General features: G+C 69.9%; 1 protein-coding gene across 1 annotated transcript; it reads left to right on the top strand.

The window, feature by feature from the left end:
• The first annotated feature begins 9745 nt into the window (after window positions 1-9745).
• On the top strand, window positions 9746-17554 carry SLX9 (SLX9 ribosome biogenesis factor). The gene is made up of 6 exons (XM_037524767.2): window positions 9746-9871; window positions 10246-10354; window positions 12814-12882; window positions 14821-14971; window positions 16574-16645; window positions 17424-17554. The coding sequence occupies exons 1-6, from the start codon at window positions 9746-9748 to the stop codon at window positions 17542-17544; spliced, it is 648 nt and encodes a 215-aa protein (XP_037380664.1). The 3' UTR covers window positions 17545-17554.
• The last annotated feature ends 1243 nt before the right edge of the window (window positions 17555-18797 follow it).

Raw genomic sequence — 18797 nt, 5'->3', positions numbered from 1 at the left:
TTGTCGGGCAGGTGTGTCTGCTTGCGCTCCCAGGAGAAGGGAGTTAAAAAGGCAGGCTGGCATCTCCCCGGCCCCTAGTCCATGTCCCCTATTTTCCCTTCGTGGAAACACCCCTGCCCTCTGCCCAGAGCAGGACGGGGTCTGTCAGACGTGAGTCTGCCGCCCTACTCGTTGGTCGACAAATTCAACTCCTTTCCTTTTCCCCAAACTTGGTTTCCTTTTCTTGGCTGAGGGAGACTGAGGCCATGTTCGGACCAGAGTGATCAGATAAACCGCCGAGGGGGCCCCGGAGGCTGAAGCCAGAGGAGCAGGGGGTGCCACGAGGTGGAAAACCCGAGCACAGGCCGCTGGAAACAGGTGCGCCGAGGGGCCCAGGAGAGCCGTGTGAGCAGAGAGGTGCGGCGGCGACGAAGCCCTTACGTTCCCAGCAAGAGGCGCCGCAAGACGGCGGACAGAAGTCACCAGCTGCCGAGGGAGCCAAGGTCTGCCTGGCCCCTCGGAGCCGAGGGGGGCCGGAGTGGCCCCTGGGGAGCTGAGGGCCCGGCCCGCGCTCTGGAGCTCGCTCTAGCCCAGCTAAAACTGGTGGACAGTGACACACTCGGGCTGGCGAGGCCTCGAGGGCACTGGACGCAGTTCAGAGCACAGAGCCCAGGAGGCCCCGCGTGACAGGCAGGCGCTCAGCGAGAGCCGGGCCCAGGCTGCCCTGCCAGGGGAGAGAGCCGGGCCCAGGCTGCCCTGCCAGGGGAGAGCGCCGGGCCCAGGCTGCCCCGCCTCGGCCGCCCCCACGGGCAGCTGGAGGGTGAGAGGAGACCATGTGGATACGCGTCCACCCCAAGGCTGCAGGGAGTCTGGGGAGCCCCACCCAGGCTCGTGGCAGGCGGCGGAGGCTGGGGCCGGGACAGCTCGCAGACTCCACTGTTACATCTTTAAGTTTTATTTATTAGGTGGAAAGAGGAAAACTCCTGGGCAAAGAGAGGGAAAATGTTCAGATTTGATCAGGTTGGATATGGGTGCTGCTGAGCCTGATCTTGAAATAAATGTACCTCGAAAGCACCGGGAGGAGGGGCCGTCCTTGGGCTCTGGGAGCCGGTGGGGCAGGGGCGGGGGGTTGTGCTCGCGAGTGTGGGGTGGGGACGACCACTCAGCCCTGGGTCCAGCTAGAGCCTTAACAGGACCTCGGGAGGCCCGGCCGCGGCGGCCTGCACAGTCGCCGCGGGAAGACAGACCGCGTCCTGACCCTGCGCGAGACCGGAGCCCGCGCCAGAGACTCGGAATCCCACAAACGGGCTCTCCAGCATCCGAGCATGAGACCTGCAAACAGGCCGCGGAAAGTCAGGGCTGCCCAGAGAAACAGCACATTCCAGACAGCCCAGCTCCAACAGAAGCCTCGGGCGAGCCTGGAAGTGTCTGGAATGCAACGAAGATGCAACACAGGCAGCTGCGTGTAGGATGCAGCCAAAGCAGCGCCCAGAGGGAAACGTGTAGCTTCAAACGCACATATTAGAACCTGCGGCCAGAGCTCTGGAGCCCCAGGGGAAGCAAGGGGCAGGGCTGACAGTGTCAAAACCCCAGCAGGAAGACACCCCCATAGATGGGGCAACCAGCTGTGATCTCAGCCCCGGGACTGAGAGGTGCAGGGTGTCAGTGTCTTTGTCTGAAATGTGTTCGCTCACACCCACGAACAGGGAAGTGGCCTGTTCTGAGAAGAGCAGGGAGCTGGGCGTGGAGTGCCGGTGGCAGGCGGTTCTGGGGCGTGTGTGGGCTTTCTCCAGGGCCCAGGAACAGGAATGTAAGCGAGCCCCTCGTCCCTGACTCTGCCCCCGCAGTCTGCAGCCTCCGGGCACCTGCCAGGGCCCAGGCCGAGCGTTTGGAAGTGAGGCACGAGCGAGCTTGGGAGTGGCCCAGAGTCACATCACCACCCCCTCCAGATCCGGCTGCAGTTCAGCGGGTGTTCATGGAGAGCCCCCTCCCGGGGGGTGAGCTTCTCAGACACCCCTGCCCGGCTCTGGAGCCCCCCCAGCCAGTGCAGCTGCCACAGAAGGTAGCAGAGGGTGCTCCGAGTGTCCCTGGTGTGGGGGTGCAGGGGGCTGCCCCGCAACAGCTGATCAGCACACACAGCTCGGGCTCTTGGGAAGTAGGAGCCCAGCAGCCGGGTGGCCTGGAAAGCAGGGCCGGTGCTGCTCTGGGGCTAGGCGGGGACGCCCCCAAACTTGCGATGGGGGAGCCATCTCGGCCCTTCCAAGGCCTGGAGAGGGCTGCACCCCACGGATCCATTGGTGGTGGAGGGCGTGAGGCCATGGGTTCCCCCACTGCGCTGCAGAGATTGTCCCAGCTGGGGAAGCTTGGGACTGAGTGAGCAGTGAGAACCGGGGTCCACCAGGAAGGGGCACCTGGGGTCCAGCTCTCAGGGACACTCAGAAGGAATCACCACCCATTGCCCAAAAGGCACGAAGCAGTCTCGCCCCTTGAGAACAGGGCCACTGCGGGAGAGGCCCCCCCTCACCTGCAACACCCCACCCCATGGCCCTTCCCCTGTCTTTGTTTCTTAACTTCTTCCTCCCAGTCACTTCCTTCTGTGATGTTGATTCAGCTGTGGCTGCTGCGTGGGGCAGCATCGGGAGGAGCTGGTTGCTGGGGTTGGGGAAAGGCAAGCACCCTGGGGGTTGGGGTGCGGAGCAGGAAATGGTGATGGGCTGTGGTGAGTGCGCCCCCACAAACCCACAGAAACAGGCAGATAAACCACCCATCTGGGCTCCAGGAAACCCGGTGAAACGCAGGCCTGGGGGGCACAAGGTGGGAGGAGGGACGTGTGAGAGGCGCGGCCCTGGCGCCCAGCCTGCTCCACTCCCGGCCCCCTCACCGCAGAGCCATGGGGGTGGGGGCTTTCCTGCGTAGCCTCTCCGTCCAGTGGCTTCCCTTCCTGGGAGCTCAAGAGGCGGCAGAGCAGGGGCTTGGGTGGCGGCGACACTTCCTGCTCCAACCCCGTCAGAAAGGGGGGCGACAGCCAGGGCATGGCCCTGTGGGGGAGTCTTACAGACCTAGGGGTGGAGGACTTGACTCAAAGGGGCCTGTGTGAGCAAAAGCGTTAAGCAACTCTCAACTGCGGAGGAAAGCCAGAAAGTTGCACAAGGAAGAGAAGGTCATGGGGCGTCCCCCGGCTCTGTGCGCCCTTCGTTTGGTCAGAATCTCAAGAGTGCCTGTTCCAGGCCACTCCCGCCTCCCTGAACACGTCTAATTGCTATTTCTGGTTCAGTTGGTGGTTTTCAGCCCCTCCGAGGACGTCTTAGGGGAGGCGTGACCCCCGAGATTCTGGGCTGCCTGTCCCAGCAGGGCGCCGCCCTCCCCGCCTGGATCCTGTGACTGGGCCTCCAGGGATGAGGCTCTCCCTGCTCTGCCAGGGCCTGGCTGGGGCCAGAGGCTGAGGCTGGGCCCCTGGTCGGTGGCCCCCCTGCGACCTTTGCCCCTTTCTCCGTGGGCCTGGGCTCCCCGGCCAGCGGCGTCGTGGGGACTCGCAGGGCCCAGCACACAGCAGGTGCCCAGCACGCGGGCACACGCTTGGGGACACGGCGGGGGCGGGGTGAGAGCGGCTCTCCTACGCGGAGCTGGGCGTCCGGACTGACAAGAGTTTCTCCTCAGGGAATGTGCTGCTCCTGCCCTTGACTTTGGGAGCGGGGAGCAGCCGCTTTTCTGCCTTGATTTCCTGCCAGTGACAGGAGCCAGAGCCTCCCCGCTCCCCTCCCGGAGTGCGGCGTCCTGAGGCCCTGGCCATCCCTGGGCAGTGAGGGGGGACGGCCAAGGGCCCCGAAGCTGGGGGTGTGCCTGGGGCAGCTGCCCCTCCCCAGCCCCAGGGGGAGGAGACTCAGGAGGGCCCATTCACACCAGGCTCCGAGACCCAGGCTCCGGCAGACCCTAGGACCTACCTGGAATCACCCCCACTGCCCCCCAGGGGTGACTCAGCCTCACCATCCCCCGAAGGTCCCCACCACCTGCCCCTGCGAGTCTGCACGGTGAGGGCCGTCGGCGTCCGTCGGCCCCAGGAGCTTGGCCCTCGTGGTGTCGCATGGCTTGTGCACAGAAAGGCCTGGCTGGGTGGCTGCCGTCCCCACCGAGGCCAGGAACCGTGTGTCCCACCGAGCCATTGCTCACCTGGACGCCGCCCTGGCACTGCCCAGCGGGCCGCGTGAGGCTGTCAGCAGCGGGCAGGCGGGAGGGGGCGCGTGGCTCTGGCCACCGCACATGCACGGGTCGGATTGTGCCAATAAAACTTTATTCACAGAAACAGGCAGAGGCCAGCCTATGGGTGGACGCCACGGGAGCCGAGCTACAGGGGTGAGGGCGGGGGAGGGAGCCATCAGGGCACTGGCGACCCCCGGCCGGCCCGAGCACCAGGCCTGCGCCACAGGTCATGTGGGCGGGGGCCCTGGCGGGGGTGGCGAGCACCACACCAGGCATGAGCGGGCCCACCGCCTTCCCGGGACCTTCTCTCCTGGCCCCCCTTCAGTCTCAAGAGCCCTCCTCCTCCAAAGAGGAGACCGAAGCACCTTACCCGGCTCCACTGGAACCCCAGGAGTGGGTGCCGGGGCTGCCCCCCTGGGTCCCCGGCCTTGCTGACATCAGGTGGGCCAGGCCTTCCCTCCCCGCGGACACATGTGTGGGCCGAGGCCCGCTCCGCCCATGTCCCCTCTGGACACCCCTCTTCCCCAGGAACCCCTCAGGCATGGGGGTTTCAGTGTCCGCCTCCCTCCTCCCCTCAGGGCCTCCGTCCCCCAGCCCGGAGCCAGCAGTCTGGTTTCCGGCACGCGGGGGCTGGCAGCAGGGAAGGTCCCCCACACCGGGCCGGCTGGACAATGGCCACGGAGCCTCTGGCCAGCTCCCAGAAGGTGTCCCGTCCATCCGTAAGTGGGGCGAGGGCTCAGCCTCTCGGGGTGCAGAGATGCAGTTCAGAAGGCCCTCGGCAAACCCGGAAGCGTGGGGGGTCCAGGCCCAGCGTGTGTGCGGGGCGGGGCGGGCAGCCCAGCCAGACACGTGAGCAAGCAGGGGAGGGCAGAGGGCGGAAGGGGCAGGAGAGGGGAGACTTCACCTGAGGGGCTGGTGAAGCCGGGGTGAGGCTGAGGAGGCAGGAGGGAGCCCGTGCCCGGAGGGGGGCGGCGCAGGGGGCACCGGGGCTGAGCAGCGCTGGGCCGGGAGCCCTCACCCCTTTCTCACTGCGGCAGAGGAAGCGCCTGGGTCGAGGGCCCGGCCGGGAGGGAGCGAGGCTGCGGCCGGCGAGAGCAGGGACGGGGCCCAGGGACGGGGCAGTGGCCGGGCGGCCCTCGGCCCGCAGGGGCTTGTGAAAACAGGACTTGGGCAACAGGCTTCTGCCGCTTCCTCCCTCCGCGGCCCCCACTGCTTCCTCCCCGGCCGAGGGCGGGTTATTTTTATCCCAGGTTTCCAAAAGCAGAAAACCCCGCCGCCCCCCAGGTGATTTGCATCTGAACTTGAACGTCTGGGGCAGGGCGGGAGGCCGAGCAGCCGCGGGGAGGGCGGGCAGATTGGGGAGCTCCTGGGGGAGGTCCAAGCCCAGACCGCGCTCCACCGGGGGCTGCTGGCCTGGGCAGGCGCAGCACCTGGAGCTGGGCCAGGCCCACCGTGGGGGGTCCCTTGCTGGACCGGGGCCCTGGGCGGCTAGCAGCGGGACCAGGGACCAGGGACGCACTCCCCAGGCTCCCTGCTGTTCCTGTCCGTTCCCTCCACGCCCTGTCGTGCACCTGCCCTCCGCCTCCTTGCAAGTCCCTTTACGCACGGGTGACACCCACGCTCTGGCCACCCTGTTTCACGTGGGGGTCGCCCTGGAACGGGGGGGGGCGCCACCGTCTCCCCAGGCCCACACTGCCACCGGGCTGGGGGGGGTCCTGCCTTGCCGCCTCCCTGCCACCTGCGAGTCCTGCCTTGCCCAGCACGCCAGACCCAGCCCCTTGTCCTGGGCAGGGGCCCCCGCAGTCTGCCTCCCCAGAGAGACTGGGCAGGCTGAGGGGGGGTGAGGGGGAGGACAGGCTGGCCAGAGTCGGGGGACAGGGTGCCCCCTCCAGGAGACCCTGAACGGTGCTCCCACCCCGGCTCCCTGGTGGAGGACACAGCAAGGTCCCTTGTGGCTCCGGCCAGGGCTGGGCTTTGCTGGCATCCTGCTGCGGGGCCATGGGGGGCGGGGCGGCGGGGAGGCCCCAGAGTCTCTGCCCGCACCCAGGCTGGGCCCCCGCGGAAGCCACAGGCAGCGGGCGCCCTCAGGCGGCAAAAGAAGGCGCCACATCCGCGCGGGCCATGACTGCGGGACAGACTCGGGACCGGCCGGGCAGGGGGCCCGGGCGAGCAGGGCCGGGGAGGGGGGCTGTCTTCACTCTGAAGGCGGCGCCCCCCCCCCGCTCTGGGTGCGGGGTGGGGTCCACGTGCTGGGAGGGCCCCCCCCGCTCTGGGTGGGACATCTTTGTGGTTCCGGCTGCTGTGTTGTGGGGGGACAGCTTGGAAAGTGAGGTGCTCTCCACCAGTGCCCCCAGGGGGCTCAGGCCTGCGCTGTGGAGGCGGGAGGGTGGGCAGGCTGGGGGGGAGGGTAAGTGAATGCCAGGCTTTCCTGCCCTCCCGCCACGAGGACTGAAGCTGGACCCCGCGGCCCTGAACGCGCGCCTGAGGCGGCACCTGGAGTGGGGTGTGGGCATGAGTGAGTGGGCGCACCTGGGCTGAGACCCGCTTATGAGGGCGGCGTCCCGGGGACGCCAGCAGAGCGCAAGAGCAGAGCGCGAGAGAGACCAGAGCGGGAGAGCGAGGCCAGGAGAGAAGGCCGAGAGCCCCACCCGAAAGAGCAAAGACTTGGGGGGCTGGGGGGGCTGCCGGCCTCCGGCCCCACCCCCAGCACCCCTGCCCTCGTGCGCCACTGAGGGCCCCAGGACCCTCTCCTCCTCCAGCCGTCTGCTCGGTCCTGGAGATCTGCTCTGTGCTTCCCGCCGCTGCATGGGGCCTCTCCCAACACTCCCTCCCCTGCAGGACCAGGTCCGGACAAGACCCCCCAGGGGCTCCGGGCGCCCTGCTCAAGTGAGGCTGAGGAGCAGCCCCCCTGCCCGGAGCACACGTCACACGTGCGCTCGTGCCCTGAGAGCACAGCCCGGCGGGGTCACAGGCACGGGTGCGGCCCATGCCAGGTACGACGGAGTGCTCCCAGGGCCTCTGGGCCCCCAGGACCTCAGATCCCCCTGGGTCCCCCAGGACAGCGGTCTCCCCCTGCTGGGCCCCCCAGGGCCACAGATCCCTGTCAGGCCCCCACCCCCGGGCCTGGGGACACCCACTGGACCCCCCTGGGGCTATGAACCCCCGCAGGCCTTGATGGGGCTAGGGGTGGTCACTTTGGTTTTCCTATAGACTGGGGCTGTGCTCCCTCAAAGAGCGGGGGGCGGGGGGCTCCCTGGTGACAGTCTCAGGTGTCGCTGCTGCAGCCTGAGCAAGTGTGATCCCCGGCCAGGGAGTGACCCACAGGGCGCAGCAGACCCCTCCCGTCTCCCCGCCGCTCCCCTCAGGGGTGTATGTCAGTGGATCTGCCTGTTCTCCCCACTCTGTCTCTGGGGGAGTCCTCTCATCCCTCAAACCTCTGCCCTGCACCCCAGTTTTTATACACATAAATAAAAATAAATATTAAAAAACCCCATAAAGCGGGGAGCCATGCCAGCTAGCAAGGTGCTGCTCATTTTTGTGCACTTGGATCACAGTCCTTCTCCAGACACGTCTCCTGCAGATGTCGTCTCCCAGCCCGTGGCTTCTTGCTCAGTTTCTGGGCAGCGCCCTGCAGAGGAGGAAATCTTGGGAAATCTCAGTTCTCAAGAATCCCAGGGCATCTCCCCTTCCTCCCGGGCGCACGCCCTAGGTGTCACATCTAAACGGTCTTCCCCAAGCCCGGCGTCACCCAGGCCTCCTCCCGGGCGTCTCAGGGAGGTGTGGGTGAGGCTTGGTCTGGGTCTGAGGCCCACCCTCAGTTGTTCTGGGGGGTGCAGGCCTGTGCCCCATTTGCTGGGGACGCCCATTTTGGGGAAAGACCATCTTAGGGCGGGTGAGGACGCTCCAGCCTCTGCGGCCTTCACCTGCGGCCTGGAATGCAGGAGGCGCGGGGGAGCTGGGCTCGCGGCCTGGCGCACCTGGGGACTGGTGTGGGCGTGTGTGGGTGGCACACCTGGGGCTGAGGCTGAGCTGTCAGGGCGTCAGAGGACAGGATGGCAGGGGACGCAGCAGTTGAACAGCTGCGAGGGGGAGAAACCACGAGAGGATGCCAGAGCGAGCGGAGGGTGAAGATTCGCCTGCCAGCCTCTCAGCGCCCTGCCCTCCCTGCACCTGGGTGCCACTACAAATGGTGCAGAAAGATCATTGAAAGCCACTGAGGGGTCCTCCCTGGTGGTGCAGGGGTTCAGCACAGCGCTGTGAAGCTACCCCAGCCTCTGCAGCACGAGTTCCATCCCGGGCCGGCCAGGGAGCTGCCCACAGGGCGCGGCAGACCCTCAGCAGCGGATCCCAGGAGACCTGCCTGCTCTGCTCCCCGCTCTGCCCCTGGGGAGTCCTCTCTCCCCACACTTCTGGCCTGCACCCCGGCTCTTGTGCGCATAAATAAGTAAATCTTTAAATAAAGGCGCGGATCCCGCTTTCCCCGGCTGCCCAGGTCCACAGAGAACCGCCCTGAGCTTCCCGCCCGCCCGCGCGGGGCCCCTGCTGGCCACAGGCCCGGGCGCGCGCTCTCTGACCACTGCCCGCGCCCGCGGGGTCTGTCTGTCCACGGCAGGGCGAATGCGCCCCGCGGGCGCTGGAGGGCGGCGCCCCCTGGGGCTCCTGCGGCTGCGGGTCTTGCGCGTGTCCTCCTGCGGGGAGCCTCGGGCTCACGGCCGCGGGCAGGCGCGGGCAGGCGCGGGCAGGCGCGGGCAGGCGCGGGGCAGGCGCGGGCAGGCGCGGGGCAGGCGCGGGGCAGGCGCGGGGCAGGCGCGGGCAGGCGCGGGGCAGGCGCGGGGCAGGCGCGGGCAGGCGCGGGGCAGGCGCGGGCAGGCGCGGGGCAGGCGCGGGCAGGCGCGGGGCAGGCGAGGCGCGCGGGCGTTGGCGCGGCCGGGTGGCGGGGGGAGGTCGCCGCCTCCGGGGGCCGCCGGGGCGCCCAGGCCCGCACCCCGCCTGCCGCTCCGCGCCCGCCGCCGCCGAGCCTTGCGGGTCCTCGCAAGGGGAGGCCGGGCTCGGGTCCGGGTCCCTGCGCCTCGGCCGCCCCTGCCCGCCACGAAGCGTGCGGGGGGGAGCCGGGCCCAGCCCCCGCGGGCCGGACCTGGCGCGTCTGCCCCGCCCGCGCCCCGCGCCCCGCGCCCGCGCCCCGAGGCCGGTCGAGGCCGTGGGCGGACGGGGCGCTGCTCCGGCCCCGCCCCTTCCAACAGGGCGCACCCCCGGGACTCGCCGCCGGCCCCGGGGTTCCCGCCCCCCGCGCCCCGAAGGCGCAGGGCGGCGCACGCGAGCACCCCGGCCGCCCCTTCCACCCGCCCGGCCGCGGCGCGCGCTGCGGCCCCGGCTGCCGGCCACGAGGGGGAGGCCTTGCGCCGAGCGCCCGTCCGCACCTGCCGGGGCGTGGCCAGGACGCGCGGCCCCGCCCCGCCCCGCCCGCCCCGCCCCGCCCGGCCCGGGCGCCTGCGCAGTCGGGCGCGGGGCGGCGCGCGGAACTCTCGCGCGGCGGCGCGTGTTTCCCGCGGGCCGGCCGGGCGGACGCCGCATGGGCAAGGTGCGGGGGCTGCGGGCGCGCGTGCACCCGGCGGCCGTGAGGCCCGCGGGCCCGGCCGCGCCCCCGGCCCGGGAGGCGGCGCTGCCCCCGGCCGCGGCCGGCGGGGCCGGGGCGCAGGTAAGCGGGCCGGGGTGCGGGGGTGCGGGCGGCGCGGGGCGGGCGGCGCGGCCGGGACCCGGGGCCGCCGCGCCTGCCGGGCCGGCTGTTCGCGCGCTCAGGCCGCGGGAGCCCCCGCGCGGGCCGCCCGGAGCCGGAGACTCGCAGCCGGCGGGCGCGGAGGCCGCTCCTGCCCCCGGGGCCGCTCCGGAGCGAGGAGCCCGCGCGGGGCCCCGGCCTGGGCTGGCGGGGGGCGCGGGGCCCGGGGCGAGGCGCGGGCGCGGGGCTGGGGAACGGGGCGCAGGGGCGCCGCGGGGCCTGGGGGTCACCGCCTCGGCGCTGCCCTGGGGCCAGGCTGCCCGGCGCGGCCGCCTCACGGCTCCTCTGCCCCGCAGGCCCGGGCGCCCGAGCCCACCGGCATCTTCGCCGGGACCCAGATCGAGCCCGGCGCCCTGGTGCAGCGGCTGGACCTGGACTCGCAGAGCGTCGCTTCCCTCGGGACAGGTACTGCCCGGGGCAGCCCGCAGCCGCACCCCACCGCCCTGCCGGCTTCGGGGTGATTTCTGTTCAGGGCGAATTTTGAGCCAGCCTGTTCTTTCCTGGAGGTTCTCTTCCAGAAGAACTTAGAGACCTGTAACCTGGGAAGGGCAGGGCGAGCCTCCCTGGGCAGCCCTCTGCCGCCTGCTGCGCCTGCAGGGCGTGGGGCGCCCGCGTGCTGTGCGAGGAGTAGGGAGGCCGCCTCGCGCCGTCTCCGGGGGTGTTCCTCTGACCACGGGGCTAGGGTCTCGCACCCTCTCTGTGCCGGGCCCTCTGGTGAGTGGCAGGTGCACCCCTGTCGGGCACGGCGCCCCTTGCAGTGTCGAGCGAGGTGTGCGTTGGTGCTGGTCTCTCACCACCCCCACTCCTGCCCCCCACATGCTCGGCCCCCACCCCACCAGGGTGTCGGGTGCCAGCCCAGCTGTGAGTGCTCCTCAGGCTGTGGGTGACGGCTGGGAGGTTTTGATTTTCATCTCGCAGCAGGGCAGGGAGACCACCGGGCCTCCCCCACCCTCCGGGTGCCTTTCCAGGGCCCAGCGCAGAGCAGCAGGTGAGCGGGAGTGCTCTGAGCGCTCAGCAGGGCCTCCGCACTAGCCATCTGGGGGTGAGTCCGTGCGCCCCCACTCCTCTGAGGTCTGCTTTTGGTCAGGAGGGGGGCCAGGAAGGCTTCTCCGTCTGCTCACTGGTGCGCTGCCAGGCTGTCCGGACTTTCTGCGCGGAGCTGTGTCCTGGACGCAGGGGCCTGTGTGCCGGGGTGTTGAGACGCCTTCCAGACCCAGTGGGCTTTGTGTGGTGCAGGCCCCGCCCTTCTCCAGCGCTGCCGCCTGCCCTGAGGCCTGTGGGCCCAGTTGGAAGGGGGGGTCGCTGAAAACCTCTAGAGGGGAGAAGAAGGGGCTCAGTTTCCTTCCCTTCTGAGATGCTTGTCTGCAAGGACTGGAGATGCTCAGGGGAAGCCCCGGGGTGCCCCGTGCTGCTCCGGAGACCTGAGGTGCTTGTGGGCTGGTCCAGGGGCATCTCCTGTGGGGAGGAGCGTCCTCAGGCGTCAGAATGCCCTACAGCAGGAGACGGGCGTGTCTGCAGAGGCGGCCTGGGTTGGGGAGCAGAGCAGATCCTGGCCTGGTCGCCCTGGCCTGCGTTACGTCTTACCTGTGACGCCTGTTTGGGCTCTGGGTGAGGGGTGGCCGTGGAAGGTGTCACACAGTGACGTGGACGGGACCAAGGGGTGAGCGAGGCCCCTGGTGGCCCGAGGGGTCCAGGTGCCCCCGAGCTCCGGGCTCACCTGGCCACTTGGGCCCCTCTGTGTTCTGGCCTCATTAGTGCTGCCTTCTGGGGGCACGCGGCACCTGCTGACCAGCTGCTGCTCAGAGGCCGCCGGGCAGGGAGAGCACGGCTACCTGGAGCTGCCTGGCCACGGCGCCCTGGGAAGGCTGCTGCCTGGGGGAACAGGGGAGGGGCGTGGGGGGGCACCGCAGCAGGGCCTCTCTCTGCACCTCTGCTCCTGCTGGCGTCCCTGCTGGCGTTCTTGCTGGGACGTCAGGGCCAGTTGGGCACTGTGGTGCTTGCTGGTGGCATCTTCCCTGAGTGGAATGCACTCCGCTTGTTCCCAGGCGGGTGGGGGGGGCTGCAGAGCTTGGGGCGCGGCTGGCCCAGGAGCACCCCTGCCAGTCCTGTCGCTCCGGTTCTTGTGGGCAGCGGCTGGAAGTCAGCCCGCGCTGTCCTCTGGTGTGCGGCCTGGGCTGGGCAGCATGTCCCCCCGGACTCGGCCCTGGGAGGAGGCCAGGCTGCAGGGACACAGGGTGCCGCCTCCTCTCCCTGCTGAGACCCCGCAGAGAGGCGCTGCCTGAGCCGCCCGAGCCGGGGCTGGCCCCCAGCTGCAGTGCAGGTGCGGCCGTGCCCAGCAGGGGGCGGCAGAGCCTGGAGCAGGGGCTGGCTGGCCTTGGGCCTCTCCACCCTCTGCCGCCCGGAGGCAGGGCTCACTTTCCTTCTGCGTCTGCACCCCAGGTCTCAGAGCAACTTGGGGAGCGAAGGTGGCGAGGTGGGTCTGGGTCAGGGCTGTGGGGGAGCTGGTGTCCTGTGCAGCTGGAGCCTCAGGACAGAGGGGGTGCTTCTGGGTCCGCCCTCAGATTCGGGGATGGTGGATGAAGCTGGGGGTGCGCAGCCCTCGGGGCTCCCTGCTGCTGCTCTCTCTCTGCACGAGTCTGAGAGTTCCCGGAAGAGCAGCTGCCTGTTGCATTGGGCCGGGAGGGTCTGGGCGGGGCCGGGCCGGGGGAGGATGGGCCCCCAGACCCCCAGCCACTGCAGACCTGCCTGCCTCCTGTGAGGCTGTGGCTTTGGGGCAGAGCAGGTCTTGGGTGGGGCTTCAGAGCTCTCCAGGGGCCCTGGCCTGCGGACACCTCTCACCCGTGTCTCTCGTCCCTCGTCCCCAGGTGCAGAGCCCAAGGCCGTGCTGCCCAAGAAGGAGAGGCTGAGGCTGAGGCGCGCCAGCTGGCTGCAGAGTAAGTCGGCCCATGGAGGCCTCTGGGGCCCTTGTGCGTGGGTGTGTGGGGGCGACGGGGTGGGCAGGCTGTCTCTGGCCAGCAGGTCGCGGCTCCAGTGGGGTCTGGGGGTGCCTCGCCGTGGCCCCCCTAGGCCTGCGGCCTACAGGGTTAACTCGGGATCGCTGCTTTGCGTGCTCAGCTAAAGCGCGGTCTGTGATGATTGTTTTCTTGGAAGGCGTGAAGCGTGTGGTTCACGTTGTTCATGGAAACTTGCTGTTTTCTTCCCCAGTTATTAGTTTCTTGCCTTCTGTTACGTTTGGGTGGTCCCTGAGGGGGTGTTGTTTCTCCTGTGGGGACTGCATGGAAAGGACCTGGGGTGTTGATGCCACCTTAAGCCAGAAGCACGGGGTGCCAGTCCTCGGCGAGGCCGGCCTAGAGCGCCAGCTGGCCCTCCTGGGGGTGTGGGGTGGGAGAGGCGGGTCACAGGCCACACTTGGAGGCCAGCGCTTCTTCACAAGAACCCAGAGCAGCTGGACGAGGAAGGGAGAGTCTTTGTAAAGCAGCAGCACCAGGACGCCCGAGTGTCTGGACCCCAGCCTAGCTCTGCTCCGCGACTTGGAGTCGGGCAGGGTTTTCTTTTTCTTTCTTTCTTTTTTTTTTTAAGATTATTTATTTGTTGTACAAGAGCTGGGCACAGGCCAGAGGCACCAGAGGGCGAGAGGATGAGCCAGAGCCAGAGCGGGGAGCAGAACAGGCAGACTGATGAAATACACTGCTGGGGGAGCAGCGGGGAGACAGGAGAGGTCTGCTGCGCCCTGTGGGTCGCTCCCTGGCTGGCCGGGTATCGAACCCGCGCTGCAGAGGCTGTGGACAGCTTCACAGGCTGTGCTCAACCTGCTGCGCCACTGGGGAGGTCCAGGGTAGAGTTTTCTTAAGCAAAACAGGCTGCATCACCCACCTGGCCCCTCAGACTCAGAGCAAAGGTCTGGGAGACACGTTGGTGTCGCTGGTAGGACCCGCTCGTCAGGTGGGTCTCCGGGGTTAAGAGCCGGAAGGGCCAGGCCAGGAGGAAGCGCTCATAGGCCGGGCGGCGGCCAGGTGACCCGGGGTGCCGTGGGGATAGCCGCGCCCCGGCCCACTGCAGAGAATAGGGCTGCAGGAGGGTCTGACCCCGAGGGGCCGGGGTGGTGCTGGTGGGCTCCTTCCTGCTGTGCTTTCTCCGGGGGTGGCGGTGGCCTTGCCTCCCCGTGCCGACGCGGCCAGAGGCTGGCTGCTTAGGGCCCAGCGAGCCCGGTGCCCGCACAGGGCAGAGGGCGTCCTGGCCAGCTCGGCAGCGTCTATTTCTCTCTGAGGACCCTGGGGCGGGGCAAATGGACATGGGACCTGCACGGTCAGCCTCGGCCAGGCCTGCACATGGCCAGCAGCCGGCACAGGTCACGCGTCTGAGCTCGTGTTGTGTGGGCAGCTTCAAGATGTTTCTAAGTGAAATTCCAACCCCAAGGCCGAGCCCCTCGGGGCCCATCTGGCACAGCAGCCGCGGCCCTGGACAGCCACCGCCTTGTCTCTGCGCCCCACTTTGCTCTGCACCCCTCCCGGGGCTCTGCCCTGGCCGCGCTGCCCCCGCCCCACCACCAGGCTAGCCGCCTCCGAGAGCCCCCTTTGGGCTGCTGCCCGCCTGGCCGCGCCCCCTGCTGTTTGCGCCCCGAGGCACCACACACAGGAGGAGCGGCTGCCCGGCCCCCAGGGACCGCTCTGGGTCTGACTCCCCCGCCCCTCCCTCCACCCACGGGCGCCTCCAGCCTGGTCCTTGCTCTAGAGAAGCCTCCCGCTTGCAGCCTGCAGCGCCTCTGTGATTACGGGGAGAGAGTAGCTCCAGCCTCCCCTCCCCCCAGCTTCCAGGGAGGAGTGTTGGGGGCGGCAGGGGGCCTTGCTGGGCTCACGTGCCACCTTCCCCAGAGATCCAGGCCCTGGAGCTGGCCCAGCAGGCGCACCGGGCTGAGCAGCGGCGCAGAGCCACGGCCGTGGTGGGCGACCTGCAGCCCCTGAGGGACGCCCTCCCCGAGCTGCTGCAGCTGGAGGCCGGCGGCCGGCGGCAGCGCACCCGAGGGTGAGTGGCCAGCGGCGTGGAGGGCGGCTCAGGCCGGGGCGGGCTGCACGCGGCTGTCCTGACCCGACTCCCACCGTCCCACCCCCGACCACACCTCCGGTGGTCTCCCCGGGCCGGGTGGTCTCTGGGGGGCTGGTGCACGGGGCCCGGCTGTGGGTCCAGCTCCCCGGGGCAGAGGCAGGCCCGCCGAGGGCCCTGGTCACTGCTGGGGGACCTGCGCCTTCCTGGGGGACCTGCTTTGCCTGTGCGGCCGCCGGGGCAGGCGCTGGCGGCCTGTTGGGGACGCTGGGCTGAGCGCGGGAGGGGCCTGGCGGGGGGCGCTCGAGCACGTGGTCCAGACCGGGAGCCCCGGCCTGCGGAGCAGATTCCATTCCTGGTGCTTGCACAAAAATGTGACCCCGCTCTGGGGTCTCCTGCGTGAAGTTTTCTCATCTGAAAAATGTGCTCCAGCTCCGGGCAGCGGGGGGGTCGGGATAATCCCCGGCCAGCAGGCCCCAGAGGAATGCGGGGCCCCTGCCTGGCTGCCGGCTCCCCGGGTGTGTGGTTGCCTGTGCGGGCCCTTCCCAGCTGTCCCGGCCCCGAGCCTCTGGCCGTCCGCTCCGGCGGGGCGCGGGGGCGTGAATGGATGTTACTTCCTAACGGTAGCTGCTTTGCAGACAAAAAGGGTATCTGGCCCCCACACCAGCCCCCAGCCCCAGGCCGGCAGCAGCGGGTCGGCTGTGTCCCCAGGCCCGCCGGCTGCACTGGGAGCCCCGAGCCCGTGTGTGGGGAGGCCCCGGTCTCCCCGGGCCCCGTCGGGATCTTCTGGTCAGTCCCCCGCGGCCCCTCTCGCTGGGACAGTTTCTCACCCCCCGGCCTCTGACGGGCGGGCTGGAGGGTCCCCCCACCGTGTCCTCCCCTGCCCACCGTCCTCTGGGGCAGGGTCTCTGGCCAGGGCCTGCTCGTCCGTTGCGGATGGACACACAGGCCTGGAGAGGCCCGTCACCCTGGCTCGTGGTGAGGGGGTGAATTAGATCAACCCACAGCAGAGGCCCGGGGCGGGGCCTGGGTGGAGAGGCGGGTTGAGGTCTGTCCGAGGCAGAGTGGGGGGGGAGCCCCGGGTCTGAGCCCCGGGCAGGCCCGCACGGAGTGGGCGCCATGGCCAACCGCAGAGCCAGCCCACCGGAGGCTACGCGGCAGCCGCGCTTGTCCGTGAAGAGGCGCCCTAGGCAGCCGGTCCTCGGTGGCCAGGACCCTCGGGCAGCCCAGTGTCAGGTCCGCTGTGCGGGACGTGGCTGCCCCGGCCCCTGACCGGGCGCCCTTGGCCTGGGCTGACTGGACTGGATAGCGTGGACGTGCCCGGAGGAACTGGGCACCCCTCACAGGACAGATCCCTAGGCCCAAGCTGGCCACCCCTAGGCCCCGGCCTGGCGTGTCAGAGACGGGGCGGCTGCTGGGGGGGAGGGGCCGCTGTCGTGGTTTGAAAGTGGGTAAAGGTAAAGATGGGGCCTCTGGCGGGAGGCGCAGTCGAGGTGTTGGGCCTCGGCCTGTCCCTGCCCTGTCCGGGATCCCCTGCCGGCTCCGAGCAGCCTCCCTGCCACTGACCCGCCTCTCTGCCCGCAGCGCCAGAGCCAGCGCCAAGCCTCGGCCCACCGAGCTGAGCCGCATGAGCGCCGCACAGCGGCTGCAGCTCCTGTGAGTATCCCCCGCCTCTGGTGGTGGCCGTGTCCCAGCCGTCTGCACTGTGGGGGCTGCTGCGTGGGGCCTGCTCTGGGCACAGCCCGTTTCCGGGGGTCAGGAGGCCCCGACCCCCACCCCAGGACGTGAGGGAGCAGCCTCTGCCAGAATAGAGAGTGCTTTAGTGCTTGGGCGCTGCCCTTGGGCCCGGCCCTGGCACTCGGTGATCCAGGGGACTTGAGGGTCTCCCTGTTGCAGTCAAGAAGCCGGAGCCCTCCCACCACCCCCGGCTTGTCCCGGAGCCCCCTCCCTGGTTCCTGCCATACTCTTTCCTGCCCACATCCACCGTCCTGCCCCCAGCATGCCCCTCGTCACAGCGCAACCATGTCTGCCCTGCCCCGGGCCCAGCGGCCACAGAGCAGCAGTCCCCGGGGCCTGGGCTCACACCCCGCTGTGGCCAGCCCCGCCACTCCCCCCTCCTCCACAGCAGTGGTGCCCGTCAAGGTCACCTGCTTCTGGGGCCCGGGGGCAGCCCTGTTGTGAGTACCACCGTGAACTTGGCTGCTCCAGGCCCTGTGTGACCAGAGGAGCCACTGCCCAGCCCAGGCATGACCTGGCTAGACCTTCACCAGTGTCCCGTGGGACCCACACCCTGCTCCTCGCTGTAGTGACTCCTTGGCCCCCGGGCCTGGCCCGCCTGCTGGGTGTCCAGGCTGCGTGGGGTGAGCAAGGCAGGGCCTGCTGGCCTGTGCCCTCCCCAGCCCCGGGCGTGCTAACTCTGACTCGGCTCTTGCAGCGAGGAAGAAACGACGCGTTTTCAGGAGCTACTGGCCAGTCCCACCTACAGAGCCAGCCCCCTACTGGCCATCGGAGAGCAGCTGGCCCAGCAGCTGCAGCTGGACAACCCCCAGCTCTGACTGGACTGGGGCGGCTCCGTGGGCCCCGAGGACGACACGCTTGGGGCCCCTGTGTCGCCGCTGCAGCGAGGCCGCGGGCTGTGCTGCGCCAGAGTGACGGTGCCACGGCGCTCCCTCCCTGCTGCCAGCCGTGCGGCCTCCAGGCTCCTGCGTGGCCTGGGCTCAGCTGAAGCCACACCCTTGCCCAGCGGGTGTACTCACAGGGCTGTCGTGGGGGGCTGCCCCATTCCACCCTCCACCCCCTTGTCCCAGCAGCTCCCCTATGCCCCGCTGTTGCTCCCTGGCTGTCCCCTGCGCACCCGGGAGCGGGGCTGCTGCTGGCCGCTCCAGCCGGGGCCTGCAGAAGCCTCACCCGTGGAGGGGCCCCAGCAGCAGCAGCTCCAGCCCGGGGGGCGCCCCGTACTGCGGGCCGAGGCAGGAGGCTGCCGCCCGGGCCTCCCAGATGCAGTGCCGGCCAGCGCACCTGCCTCGGCCTTGGGCGGGACTCGGCCTCCGCTAGGTCCGGGTCCTGGGCGAGAACCTCTGGCGTCCACCCACGGGGCCTCGTCCGGGAGCAGGGCGTGGTCGGCACGGTGCTGTGCTCCACGGCGCCTTCAGCGCGGCCCCGGCGAGGGGGCTGTGAATAAAGACCTATTTTTGCAGTGAGGTGAGAGTTGGGGTCGGGGCGGGCTGTGGGGCGTGGCGCCGGCCCCGGCGGGGATGACCCTGGCACGCGTGGGCTGGTCCTCAGGGCTGCGCTGACCGCCGGGGCGGGGACACCCGCCCGTTCCCCCAAGCCCTGCTCAGGCTTCTGACCTCTGCCGGGGCGCCCGGGCCCCTGCGGCCGGCAGGGTGGGGGCAGAAGGGCCTTGTCCCCCGGGTGGCTGCCGGCTCTTGCCCAGCCTCCGGGGGGACCCAGCAGAGCTGGCAGCTGCCCAGGCGGTGCTGGAGGGAAGCGGGGAGCCGCTGCCCAGAGGGCCACTGGCAGGACGCGCCGGCTCTAAGCCAGCCCCTGTGGCCCGGCGCCAGGCCCGCGGGTGTGGTGCGGGCAAGGGGCATCCCCGCCTGGAGGGGGTCTCGGGCGGTGGGGGCCGCAGCTGCCGCCTGAGCCTGCCCCCGGCGGCCCTGCCCGGGCTCTTGGGTCCTTTCCCGGTAACGGCCGCGCCATGGTGGGTGCAGCAGGAGGAGCCGGCGGGCCCGGGCAGGCCCAGACAGGCCTGGCGGGGCTGTGGCCACACAGTGGCTGGGGGCCGAGGTCAGGGTCGCAGCGGACG

Source organism: Talpa occidentalis, unplaced genomic scaffold (assembly GCF_014898055.3).
Source record: "Talpa occidentalis isolate TD23 unplaced genomic scaffold, MPIMG_talOcc4v2.1 talOcc4.4, whole genome shotgun sequence".
In the NCBI taxonomy this organism is placed as follows: Eukaryota; Metazoa; Chordata; class Mammalia; order Eulipotyphla; family Talpidae; genus Talpa; species Talpa occidentalis.
This window is presented reverse-complemented; position numbering and strand designations above follow the sequence as displayed.

What these genes read in the sequence shown, in the direction of transcription:
- SLX9 (XM_037524767.2), top strand. Translation starts at nt 9,746, where the DNA reads ATGGGCAAGGTGCGGGGGCTGCGGGCGCGCGTGCACCCGGCGGCCGTG. An exon ending in CGTCGCTTCCCTCGGGACAG is followed by an intron (nt 10,355 to 12,813) that starts GTACTGCCCGGG and finishes CCTCGTCCCCAG; the next exon opens with GTGCAGAGCCCAAGGCCGTG. An exon ending in GCACAGCGGCTGCAGCTCCT is followed by an intron (nt 16,646 to 17,423) that starts GTGAGTATCCCC and finishes CGGCTCTTGCAG; the next exon opens with CGAGGAAGAAACGACGCGTT.